The 13589-nt window shown below is 38.2% G+C and overlaps 1 protein-coding gene and 1 long non-coding RNA gene across 5 annotated transcripts in view; one reads left to right on the top strand and one right to left on the bottom strand.

Moving 5' to 3' along the window:
* Positions 1-12531, top strand: part of LOC112157272 — a 69184-nt gene extending 56653 nt beyond the window's left edge. The window contains exon 4 of the long non-coding RNA XR_002921122.2: positions 12304-12531. This is a non-coding gene — a long non-coding RNA (uncharacterized LOC112157272). The remainder of the gene's footprint in view (positions 1-12303) is intronic.
* The window catches only part of sh3pxd2aa (SH3 and PX domains 2Aa), a 95341-nt gene that overhangs the window by 50531 nt on the left and 31221 nt on the right, over positions 1-13589 (bottom strand). For all 4 annotated transcript variants that reach the window (XM_024289928.2, XM_024289930.2, XM_024289929.2 and 1 more), the window contains exons 3-5: positions 10264-10339; positions 9436-9512; positions 7804-7895 (exon numbers count right to left, since the gene is read on the bottom strand). In XM_024289928.2, coding sequence (XP_024145696.1) covers positions 7804-7895; positions 9436-9512; positions 10264-10339 — 245 coding nt within the window. The remainder of the gene's footprint in view (positions 1-7803; positions 7896-9435; positions 9513-10263; positions 10340-13589) is intronic.

Here is a 13589-nt window from a genome sequence, read left to right as displayed (position 1 = left end):
CCAAGGAATCTTTTGTGGGCATTCGGGATACGAGTCCATGTGTCATTCCAGGAGGTACAACCAATCACGGTGTAGCACATTTCCTCGGAATGAGTTCAAAACTCTTTTACCCACAACTGTAAATGTTTTCTTTTAAATGAGAGAAATACACTTAGAAAAGTAGTCTTTTTGACACTTTTAACCCTCGCCTCCTTCATCTACTGTAACTCTTTACTCAGCTGATTCTGGCTCAGTAAAAATAATCTTTTTATAACATCTTTGCACCAGTATGCATTAAGCTAACACATTACTCACATAAAGACGTCCCAAAGCCTCGTTTCTCTGCGAGAGAATCAGCTGATTTAAGTTGATATCGTAAGTGTTTCACATCAGCGGAAAGCATTATTACAAGAGCTTTCGTTCCAGTGTTGACGTTTCTTTGACTACCATAATTCTAACGGTTTATGCAATTAACATAACTTAAACAAATTCTAAAGCAGAGAAAAGCGTCTTTGCGTTGATATGTAATCCTCATAAACCAGAGGGTCTGAATCCGCTGGAACAGTTGAAGCTTTACGACAGTTCAAAGTAGGGCTGGGAATCGCCAATAATTTCCAGAATTGATTCTATTCACCGGAGCCTGCATTGATTCAATTCCGATTTCTTTCTAATTTAACTCAATTTTGAGTTCAAACACTTCACACACGCACACACACACATATATATATATATACAGTATATGTTAGATTGATCTCTGCTTTTATGGATTGATTCAGATCCATTTTATCAACCCAGCCCTAGTTCAAAGAGTGTGTACTCTTTTTAGTGCAGTCATGTGATTCATTTTTTTGTGCAATTAAGTAATCATGACGTGTAATTATTCATCCATTCATTTTCTAAACCAGTTTTGTCCCTTTCGGGGTCACTGGCTGGGAGGTTACGAAGGCAGGGTTCACCCTAAACAGGTCGCCAGTCCTGGGCCAGCGGGGCCACAGTCACACCTAAACACACTCACATATTTGGAGGAGGGGGTGTTAAACTCAATCGCACAAGAGGGCCAAAATCCAAAACACACTTTAGGTCGTAGGCCGAACAGGATAAACATTTATTGAACACACTAGAACTAATTTTTTAAAACTTTCAAATTAGTTCTGTTAAAAACTACAAAGTTACACATTGATGACGTCACGGTAAAAAAAAAAAAAATAACATGCTAATTTGTCTGTAATTAATTAATCGCATTTAACATTATAATTTGACACCCTGTTATTTTGCCACTGACAGCGATAGCTCAGGTGTTTAACGGTTAAATTGATATATGGACTTTTAAGAAGCTCAAAACTTTATTTCATCATTAGTAACCCTTGTGCCACCCTAGGCATGTTTACATTAAAAGTGGTGTTTTTTTTTTTGTTTTTTTTAATCATATTTTGAGTTAAGTCATGAAAATGATCAAAAAGAGAAGATCCAACTGAAAGAAGGCTGGACTTGATAATAAGCAGAGACCTTAAAAGTAGCTGACACCCAGCAAAAAAAACGCCGGCTGTGAGGGAATTAGTAGCTTTCAGTGGTCCCACACCCGGTAGTGGTAGCCTCCTATTTTCTTCTCAGTAGCCTCCTGCTCTGAAAACTTTCAAAGCCTCTGAATAAGGTGACTTGATATATCAGCAGGTTCCTGCATCTCTACAGCTGCAGTACCTTCTTCTGCAGGCAGGGGTCGACACAGGACAAATGGATCTGCTTTCAGGTCGCTGACAGACAGGCGGTCTGAACCTTTTCAGTGCGGAGTCAGGAGCACTGTGGCCTTCTGCCGACATGTGACTCCTACAACAAGCGTTCACAGCAAATGGGGAGTGTTTCCAAACAAGACATCACAGCTCCTGCCTCCTCAATAAAACCATTTCTAAGTGCACTGCCGGCCTTCCCCTCCCCATGTTTATGGCCTCCTCCTCCTCCTCTCCCCAGAGGACCGTTTCTTCCCCCTCATTTTCCAAGAAGTGATGAAGTGCATGTTTCATCACCCTGGTTGCTCCAGCTGTCACAGCCCGCTCTGTGCTTCATGCTCTGTTACAGCCTCCCAAAGCGGCTGCTGGAAACACATTGAGTGGATCCCTGTAAGCGAGACTCATCCACACGAGAGACACAGACAAAGCAGCGACTGTGAGAACTCCAAACAACAACAACTCTTTAATTTTCCTTTTCTTCTGCTGCTCTTTGAGCATCAACGCTGCATTAACACAGATCGATAACACATACACAAAGAGATAGACTCCATCATGTCAGGAAGGGTCAAGCATTTTATCTTTACAGATGCTTATACTGAAAGAACATTTAACTCCATAAATGCTTTCAGGTTTTAATTGCAAAGGAGGAAAACTCCAGACGACAAATACAACTTTCATTAAAGCAGAACTTTTTATCAATACCAAAATTTTTAACTTTGATAAAGATGATAAAAAATGCTGTTGCTAAACACCAAAGACATTATTTTTTTTAAGTTGGAAAAAGCGCCAGTAGCTACAAAAGAAAAAAGTAGAATTTTTCAGTGAAGGTTTATGTCAAAGACAGGATCCCTCTCATTTATATATTTAAACTTATTTTTAAAGAATCCTTCACCTTATTTTATAATATAAACCAGCAGAAAGCAGAAAAGGTTTTCACTCAAACACTGGAAGATGCACACCGACTGCAACCATCCAGGCTAGCAGTGCTCTTTTACACCCACTCTGACTCTCTGTTTTACATTCACACCTTCCAGTCTGTCAGTCTCTATGGAAATGGTGAAGTGAAGGAATCAACAATATTTGGATTATTGAGTGACAACACTCAAAGTTTAAAAATCCAAATCATCTCTGCATTACAGATGATGTGTTATTGATAGCTGATGCTCATAAGATTTTTTTTAATAATCAATAATGCAGACTTTAGCTTTCTGCTAATGAATAAATGACCAATAAATCAGATGTTGCTAACATGGGGGCACAATGGAGATAATGTTGGGAACACATTAGCTAACTAGAGTCAAATATAATTTTACAACATATTAACCTTTTAACGTCAGAGCTTTAGCTCCAATGTTGATCTTTTTGGAATTACCATTACTCATCAATCCTTTAGGTAATTCCAACAGATTCTGAAGCAGAGAAAAGCACTTCTGCATCCAACATTTGACAGAAGCTAAGTGCTTATACAATCAACGTAATTGGACTGATTCTGATGTGGCGCTGTGTTTAGAATCCATTCGGAATTACGTTAATTCCTTAAATGTTAAAAAAAATAGGGGGGTCTACTCCCCTCCTGTGATGACTTATGGTTATTTAAAGGGACCATACCATAAAAATTCTACTTTTTGAGGTTTTAAGTGCATTATACTGTTCATTCCCCTCTATAAAGAACCCCAAAGCGATATTTTGAAACGAAAACGAGCGGGTCCTATCGTGCTGACGTCAGCATGATGTGAACCGCCCCCTCCAGGAAGAATCTGTGCTGTGATCATCAGCAAAGCGTTGTAATCTGAGAAGTGGCTCATGGAGCTCATTTGGCTGCAAGAAGTTTAGGTGTTTGTTTAAAATTCCAAAAGATGAGCCAGCACATCAGAAATGGTTGGATTTTATCTTTGGGAGCGCACGACTGACTCGCCAGCAACACTTTGTCTGTGACCGCCACTTCATAGATGACTGTTTGATAACCTTGGAATGTATTAAAAGTGGATTGGCAAAATCTCAGAGCCGGCGCCATTTCACCAACGCTACAACTTCCACGCACGTTGCGCCTCACGAATAGACGGTCTTGTATTATTTCTTTAACTGTAAAAGTGTGTGCATGATAACAACATAAACTTTTTTTGAGGTATGCATCATGAAGTGGCATTCTCCCTGTGTGTAAATACAACTACACAATGTGTCTTCTGGATCAGATCGTGGGTCAAGAGTGTAAGGCTCCACAATCTGCATATTCATCTTTAGAAATATTTCAGAGGTTGTTTATTTACAACCAAGCACAGGCACGCTAAGGAGAATCGGGCTCAGGCTCAAGGATGACGTTGTGAAATGGACGGGACCGACAAGGAGCGAAAGGCGGAGCCTCAGAGATTGAGTCATTTTACTTACGGGTATTAAAACGGTCCTCAAAAAAGACTCATATTTCATGAATAATTTATTTTTCAGTGTTCTGAAGGTAATATATGATCATATATATTGATAGAGTTTACTCTGAAAAGCTTGAGAAAATCATGGTATGGCCCCTTGAAAGAAATTGCTGCAATGCACAATTCCGCCACTAGGAAGAGCAAAGGAAAATAAATACCAAGAGCCAAGAAATAACAAGAGATTAAGAAATAAACAGCATTTCTTTGCAAGTCTGTGCTACATCTAAGTGAGATGCATTTAGGTACTCTTCCAACCTCACCGCTGTTAAGTTGCTATAAAAATTATTAGGTGTGACCCCACAAATTACTAAAATGTTGTAAAAAAATAATAATAATAGCTCTAATATTGATAATAATAATACAGGATTAGAGTACTAGCTTGTTTGAGGCATTTTTTTCAACTGAGAAAAAAAAACAAAGCTACAGATAACAAGTTGACCTTACATGGGTTATTTTGCTATTATGTTACTGTTCCGGTCCTTTGGAGATTAAACTGGTTGAAGGCGGTCCCAGAACCAAATGATGATAAGTAAACAATTAAGATACATTTCAACTGAATCATAATGGAATCTGTTGGAAATAAACCTTCGAAGAGTTATGGTGGCAGTTTAAAGAAAAAGACAAAAAATAAAAATGTTGATAAAGATTTGAAGCCAGAAACGGCTGCAGAGAATCTGAGTGTTTCCTGAAATGTAACCCAGTTACCTTCATCTTCATTTTAAATATGCATCATACTCAGTTAAGTGTGGGACTCAAAAAGAGGTTACTCTATAAAGAGAGTGGAGTGGAGTGTGGCAGGTCAGTGGATTATTTTTTTTTTATTCTTAATACCCTATCAAGTTCAACATTTTATACTCTTTAGCTGTCTCTGCATGTTATTATATTTAACATCAGTTTTTCTGTGAATATCATCTTTTGTCTTCAATCATTTCAACTTTATTGATAAAAACAAGTTTTATTTTCCCCAATTTCCTTATAAGTAAGCATAAGATTAAATGTTTTTTTAGATACCGCTGGAATGGTTCACTCAGATATGAGTGTTTAAATAAAAAACGTTACTGAGGAAAAGCACAGGAGATTAAACAGAAGCGAGCTGTGAGTTTATTAATGTTCTTCTCAGTGTGAATTCCTTCCTTAAAGGAGGACTCTTGTGGTTTGTAGACTGTTTCACTTCGGTTTGTAACCCCCAGCTGCTTTTATCAGGGAAACGGCTTCAATCAAAATTCATTTCATTCTTTAGAAAATCAAAGGATGTCTATCACACTTCAGTTTGGATTTTATTGTTTAACCGTTCTGCCCAGCATCTCTTTAACAAATGCAGCAATTGTAAAGTAATTAGTGATAATTTTGAATGAAACCTATAGAAAAGCACCTCTAACGAAAGCCTGCAGAGAAAGTTTCACAGTCTTCAGATGTTTGGTCACTGGTGCTTTCTCATTAACAGTTCCATGTAACCTTGAACGTTCTTTATTAACCGTAAATCTCTTTATGCAAATCTGGTGTCATAACAGTCGGTGTAAATCAACAGTTTTCAATAAGTCTGGAGCCACAGACGAGGAGACCATCACATCCATCTCCTGCGTCTCCCGACAGAGAGATTAATGCGATTTCTTTATGCAACAACATGAGGTGAAGAGCAGGAACCAGAAGATAAACAGAAGAGAGGCAGTGAAGAGAGATGAGGAGGGAGTCTGGGTAAAGATCAATGAGGAGTGACTCCGTCAGAGAAAAGACCGTCAGGTTTTCTTTACAGAAATGCTGTTCTTTCCTCTACATTTAACCAAATTGTAAAAATTTGCCAAAAGAGAGGATCAGAGCTGTTTGAATTATTTACTTAATCAGCAGGATCACTTGTTAGATGTTTTAAACAAAGAGGTTGTTTTCAACTTTTAACCTCTTCATGCTGCCAATTTGCAAATTACCATTTAAATCCAGGACTCCACTTAATTGAATGGAAAAAAACGCTGAAGAATATATTTTATATAATTGCAAATAGTCAATCATGAAAGGGTTGAATATTTGTGCTTGTGTTTTATTTAAACTGTTTATTTGTTACTATTGCCACAAAAATAACAGTTTACATGCACTCAAAATGATCCAAACCAAATATAAAGACCAAATCAAGAAGTGTTTAGATAAAGCTACATTTTAAGACTGATTATATCAAACCAAACTAAAGTAAAACTGTCACAACTTAACTGTAGAACAAATTCTAGTGTCGTCTTTACAGTAATGACCTTTTGGGGAAAATGTAAATAGAACACAGAAAACAGCTTTTATTGGTTTTTAAAAAGCTGAAGAATTTTGTTTTTTTTATTATTATTATGAGGCGTGCTGGTTTCTAGACTATTTCAACGAATGTTTACTTTATGTTAAGTTTACTGACTTACAAATAGGACAATAGGAAAAGTACTAGGTATGTAAAAGATACAAATACATCACTTATTTAGTGAGTAACAGTTAAAAACCACAGATGTAAACAAGATTATGCTGGTAAAAATGTATATAATGAATGGGGACGTAAATAATCAGCATCTGACGAACTTTGTTAGTTTTTCTTCCCGTTGTGTCTCCACTGTCTTTGCCTTTTTATGTACATGTACTGCAAACAAAAAGACACCCAACCACAAGTTTGCTTCTGCCACAGCGAGACACGTGTGTTCACTAAACATATAGCATTTTTTAATGCTCTGCAAACAATCAATATGACACTTTTTGAATAATAGATAGATAGATAGATAGATAGATAGATAGATAGATAGATAGATAGATAGATAGATAGATAGATAGATAGATAGATAGATAGATCAGTTTTTATAAAATGTTGTCATTCAGAGGACACGTCCTAAGGTGCTACACAAAACCAGTGGTAATTTCTATTAAAATAACCCAATAGAACCAAATTATTGAGGCTGAACTCTAAAACAACAGATAAAATAGGAACTCTGTGGAAAGTGTACCTCAGAAATGCTTTAATACTTCATTTTATCCAGCAGCCAAGACACATCACATGCAGAAAATAACACTTTCATCATTGTCCAGGTCTGTTTCAACAATCTCAAAATACATGTTAGTTTTGATTCAATTCCTTTTTATGACTTTTGTGAAGAACTTTCTGTGACCATTCTGAGTTTCCTGTTCTTAACAAAGAAGGACTGACTGTAATGTCTCAGCAGGTCAGTGACTAATTGACTATATGGAAAAATATAAATGTAGTCGCTCAAACTGAGAATAAAATTGGGCGGCCGTATAATAAGTATAATAATGTCATTCAAATGAAGATGCCCCTGCAGGGGATATCTATGAAATGTTCAACAGAAAAGCGATTACGGGATCATGGCTGGATTTATAGATGTTTGGCAGAGAGGAGGTGACGTCATCCTGGAAATGTTTCTCCAATATCAGCTTAGAGTTTCTGTCCACACTTTGCTCCTGACAGACTTCACTCGTGTTGCCAGGCAACAAACTCAACACTCCAAATGATTTTCTCACAAAACATTTATCTTACAAAAGTGTCAGTTCCTTTGAGGCATGAATGGATCAGTTTATGGAGATTTTTTTTGCAGCTTTTACTACTTTAAACTTCTAATGTGATCCGATAAATTATCTATATTTTATGATTTTGAGTAAAAAAGAAAATTCGGCGAGTACATGCAGATGTGTGGCGTGGGACTCACTCCACGGGGGGGTTGATGTCGTCGGGCTTGGTCTCGAAGAAGCGCAGGACCTCTTCGCTCTGAGAGATCAGAGGGGGGAGTCGCACCAGAGCCTGCAGAGACAAAGAACCCAAGCGGTTATATTCTGACGTCTTGTGAAGAGATTTTGTGATTCCACACGGTTGTGTGCGCTCTTCAAAGCCCAACAACAGTCTAAGAAGATCACATGTCAGTCCGAGCATCTATATTTAATGAGCGGCTGCAGCAGCACCCAGGCGCTGGACCGTGAACACAAAAAGCAGCAGAGGTCTTTGATTTAAATCGACGAGCTGCTTTATATTTCAATCACAGGATATGGCTGTGGCCAAAGAGGCCAAATCATGCCGTGTACCCACAGCTGGCTGCAATCTACACAGAGCAGAGTCTGTGAGAACGCTGGATAATGAGTCCAGCTGGCTGCTGTTTGGCCTCACGGACCGGAAGCAGGAAGTAAACAGTGCAGGAAGCTGCTCTAGTTTTTGAGTGGATTTTTGACTGATAAACCTTCAGATACGAACAGTTCTTTTCAGAGCTCTTCAACTCTCACCCTCAAGGGGCAACAAAACCATTCCCACCCATGTCCGGGTATTTAGATCATCTTTTGATATATTTTAAAGGCGTTCCCAGTATTCTTTTTATTGTTATTATTCTGTTTTTAGCCAAAATTAAAAAGCCAGTATTGGTTTTTAGGACATTATCTGCCAAGCGGCAGGAGTTTATTAGAAATTTGATTCCGAGTTGTGAAGACCGTTGGCACAGACCAGCCCCACCGCCTTTCCCGTCACCAATAACTGAGCTCTCTGTTAAAACTCTCTCCCACTAGCTTATAGCCCCTCACATCCCTAACCTAACTTTACCGCTGCAACAAAAATATCGATCAATTCGGGAGCTATCCAGCCATACGGTTTTGAGCCGACAAGGACAATGTATATGAATCTAGTCATCTACAAGTGAATGCAGCTGATTTGTGACAAATACGTCAAAAATATATATATTTTTTTATACTGCAATTTTTGTCTACTTCTGATTCACAGCAATTTGACAAAAAATACTCAAATGCAATTTTGACCTAATATTTCTGATATTTGTCCTCTATCATCTGAAAAATGCCACAGGAACATGTTAAAAACACAATTTTTATTCACTGAAAAAAGTGAAACATTTAAAATTTTGAGTTGATGGCCAACTCAACTCAAAAAATAAATTTGATATTAATTTTAAATGTAAAACATTACAGAACTTTTGTTAATTGATCCAATGTTTCACTTTTTCAGTGTTAGAGTGGATCTTTAAACATTAGGGATTACAATACTTATTACGTTTGTTTAATTTCCACCTGCTTGCATTGAATCCTCCACCTAAACGATACCAGGATGGGCAATAACTAAAAAACAGTGACTGTTGTCTGCACTAAATTAACCTTTAAAATTTAAGAATTAGCATCACACGATGGAAAAATTGCAATGATATAAAGACTAATTTTTTGATGTCATCTTATTTTCTATCTTATCTGATCTTGGAGCCACATCTCGTGTTTTGAAGCACAGCGACCCTCGACAGCTCGCAGGCTTGCTCGGAGTCTGGTGGTGCTCGGGGAATGTTTGCAGTGTTTACCCTGCAGTAGTCATCGATGAAACGCAGCCGCTTCATGGCCACGTCTCGCACATGACTCCTCCGGAACAGGATTTTGCCTGGAGGGAAGAAATACAAAATTTAGGACTGAGGGGGGAAATGAGGAAAGGTGTGATGCTTGAAGAAAAAAAAATGAGGAGAGTACAGTCAAGTAAATGTGTGGTGTCCTCCTAAAGGAGAAGGATGCCCAGCCCCGCTTCTAAAGCTCTATGGGGCTTATTATTAAATATATATATAAACACACACACAGCACGGACTCAGATGTTCTCTGTTGGATCATTGCACAGTACTGGCATCTCCTGGTTAATAGAAGAACAACAAGAAAGTATTGATAAGATAAGAATATGCCCTCAAATTCCCACTAAGAGAGTAAAAAGTGGTGGATTTTGACCCAGAGTTAATTTCTGAACACAATTGGATTTACTGAGATCTACAGGCTCAACTGCAGCAGACACTGAGCTGCCATAAATATAACATTAATCACTGCCCTCACTGCACTGCAGGACACTGACGCTAAATGTCAGCTATGTGTGTGTGTGAGGGAGACACACATCCATCAGATTTACATGTAAACACAAACTCTCAGAAATAACCCAAACTAAATGTAGGGCAGGCAAAGAAGATCAACACAAACAAGACTGAAAGACACACACATTGCCCCGTCAGCAGTAACGCATACTTCACTAAATGCGCATGCATAAAACGCAGGCATCAGCAGCCAGCTCATATTGACGACCCACGAGTGCCAGTCATGCATTTTTTATACAGAAGGCTGTTGAGATAACGGGAGCTACAGGACCTGGCTATTACCTGGGAGAAAAGGGATGATCCTTTTCTTTGGGTCTTTTTGCCCTCCCTCGATTGGGAACTTGTCTAGTATCTGCATCTGTTGGAACGAGAGAAAACACACTTTAGGGAATGATTTAAAACTTTGACGTTTAGCTGCTTCATTTTGGAGCTGGACATTAACAAAAAGATCAATACAGATTGCCTATGAAAGATCTTCTCTCTTTCAAAAAGTATACATTTAATTATGGGCTGTAATAAAATCCAACATGTTAAAGGTTTATATTAACCTCTGAAATCCTCAAAAAGCATTAGATTTAGAGGTGTTCGTGGTCAAGAGAAGCGCAAGTTTAAGCTCCAAGAATATCTAGGCAAACAAAAACCTTATGACAGATCTTTGGTCTTTTTATTCAAATGCAAAAATGAAAGACGGTAAAGATTCCAAAACAACAAATCTGATGGTAAGTGATGTATACTTGTATAGCGCTTTGCTACCATCCTTGAAGGCCCAAAACGCTTTAGAGTCACTGTCTTGTTCACCTAGTAACACACACACATTCACACACTGATGGCGGCTCCGCTACCGAACACTGGTGCCACCCTCCCATCAGAGGCAATGTAAGGTTCAGTGATTTTAGCCCAGGACACTTCATGACTGGGCAGGCAAGGCGGGAACCGAACCTGCAATCTTCCGATCAGAGGTCAATCCCCCTACCAATGCACCACGGCCTATGACTAATAAGAGCTAGCTTTAGCAAAATGCATACACAAGATGGTAACAAAACAGCAACAAAAATAACTACTAACTTTTTAGCGATTCAACTGTGACTGAAAAATGTATATCTATATTTTGCTGTAAAAGGATGTATTGATCCAAATCAGAAAGGTAGATAAGGATTTTTATAAATTCAAATAAAAATATATGTTTAAAAATAATCTTTAGTAAAGTATAGTCAAATGAAGAGTTATCCTACAAAATCTAAATAAAAAAAAATGCCATAAGTGAGAAACAAAGAAGAAGACACAAAAAGTACGAGTTAGGAAGAATTGAAACGCAATAAAATTTTACTTTAAGCTAACCCATACACTTTTAACAACAAGATTTACTTAAAAGTGTAAACTAAGAAGTAACTAGATATATAGCTTTACCTGCAATACTGCTAGTGTGAATGCTGAAGATGCTAGAGCGGAAAGCTATAGATGCTGAAATTGATAGCTGAAATCACTGAAGCTTAATGATGAAAAAAATGAAGCTGTCAGTTGGCTAAGATATTAGCTGAATCCCACATTCGCCTACGAAACTGGGAAAATGTCTAATTTAGCCAAAACAGCTAGCATTAAGCTGAAATGTTAGCTAAACTCCAAATTAGCCAAAAAACTGAAAAAGCCCAAATTAGCCAAAGCAGCTAGCATGTAGCAGAAATTTTAGCTAAACTCCAAAGTAGTCTAAAAACTGAAAAAAATAGCCAAAATAATTTGCATGTGGCTGAAATATTTGCTAAACTCCAAAATAGCCTAAAAAACTGAAAAAGTCTAAATTAGTCAAAGCAGCTAGCATGCAGCTGAAAAAATAGCTTCACTGCAAATCAGCCCAGAAAACGGAAAAAGAGCCTAAATTAGCAAAACAGCTAGCATGTAGCTGGAATATTAGCTAAACTTGAAAACCGCCTAACTAACTGAAAAAAAGCATAAATTAGCCAAAATAGCTAGCATGTAGCTGAAATTTTAGCTGAACTCTAAAATATCCTAAAAAAAACTTTACTAAATGCCAAATTAGTCCAAAAAGCTAGCAAAATGCCAATATAATAGCTCAATGTCCAAAATAGCTTAAAAACCCCAGTGAAATTTTAAATGTTTAGCAACATCAAATGAGTCATGTTTCCTGTTTTATTGGCATCCAGTGATAACTAAACCGAAAAGGACAGAGCCGGTTGAAGCTCGACCCATTTTCATCAGGTCTAGGTGGTGTGAACCAAACTGACCCACTTGGATCACTTTGACTATCCTAACAGTCTGCGAAGCCTTCTGAGGCTAAAAGTAACTCTTTCCTGTTGCGGCTGACAGATTCCTGGCAGCAGAAAGCTCCTCAAATCACGGCTCAGCCGGACAGGAGAAGGTGAGAACAGCTGTGGGATCCAGTGACACATTCTGCTGCTCCACCACTCTCCTCCATGGAAGCTATGCATGAGCGCACAAGACAAGCTTCCTCGTAAAGACAAGCCACCGGACCAGGTGGTGATATTCACTCCCATGATGGAATGAAATGAAAGAAGAAATAAATAAAAAAAAAAAGTCGACATTCATGCCAAAGCGTTGCTCCACTTCTCCGACTTCACTGTCTCCTTGGTAACCAGCTCGGGGAGAGTGTGGAGAAGAGTTGTGAGGAGACCTGATTGGATGATGCTGAGCAGCTCTGGACCACTGGTGGAAAACTGAAAGCATCTTTCTTTCTTTCTTTCTTTCTTTCTGTCGAGTCAAACTGCTTTTAATGATGTAATGCTTCCTGAGTCTTAAATTTCACATGAAAACCCATCATTTGGTTTGAACACAATTGAATAGTTTTCTTTTACAACAAAGTAAGACAACTAACAATCAATGGGTACTTCAAGAGTCTTCAAAGGCTGGTATTGTTTTATTTTGATAAATACAGATGTAGAGAGCATGTACTGGAACCCTTTGACCTCTGAATTTGTAATGGATAGTCGATTGCGACCGATAGGTCGCAATCGACTATCCATTACAAGTTCAGAGGTTTGCGACTTGTCCAGGGCGTACCCTGATGTAACCCTTTGACAGACTGATTCTAGCAAACCCTATGATCCTATTCAGCCAGATCAATTCACCAAATAACCACTGAGTGGCTTTTTGATTTAATTAAATCCAGAAACTTGGTATGAGAATCAGAAAAATCTTTAGCTTGAATTTAGAACAAAGAACACGAATCCTGGACCAACAACATCTCAGTGGAACGAGCCTCTAAATGATCTGTCTTAATAATACAGATCACCATATTAATGAAACAGATGCTCATTGGACGAAGTGAGCAGCTGCTGCTGTACTTCACTTTGTAAACAGGAAACTGCACAGAGGATGAAGACGTCCTCAAGAGAATTATGGGAAAAGTTCTCTTGAAGCTTGTACAATAAATTATTCTATAGACTGAGGGAAATTTGCTTTAAATATTATGAGATGAACTGTCCTGAAGAATCTTAAAAGTCCTGACTTCATTTTCAGTGTTGGATTTAGTCAGAGTTCATCACTTGGGAGTAAAAAAAATCGTCTCAGTTTAGTCACTGTAACCTGAAATTTGAGGAACAACAGGGGAGTGAAGCTCCACTGCTAAGAATAGA

Source organism: Oryzias melastigma, linkage group LG1, assembly GCF_002922805.2.
Source record: "Oryzias melastigma strain HK-1 linkage group LG1, ASM292280v2, whole genome shotgun sequence".
Lineage (NCBI taxonomy): Eukaryota > Metazoa > Chordata > Actinopteri > Beloniformes > Adrianichthyidae > Oryzias > Oryzias melastigma.
The sequence above is the reverse complement of the archived record's forward strand: the minus strand, read 5'-3'. Positions and strand labels throughout refer to the sequence as shown.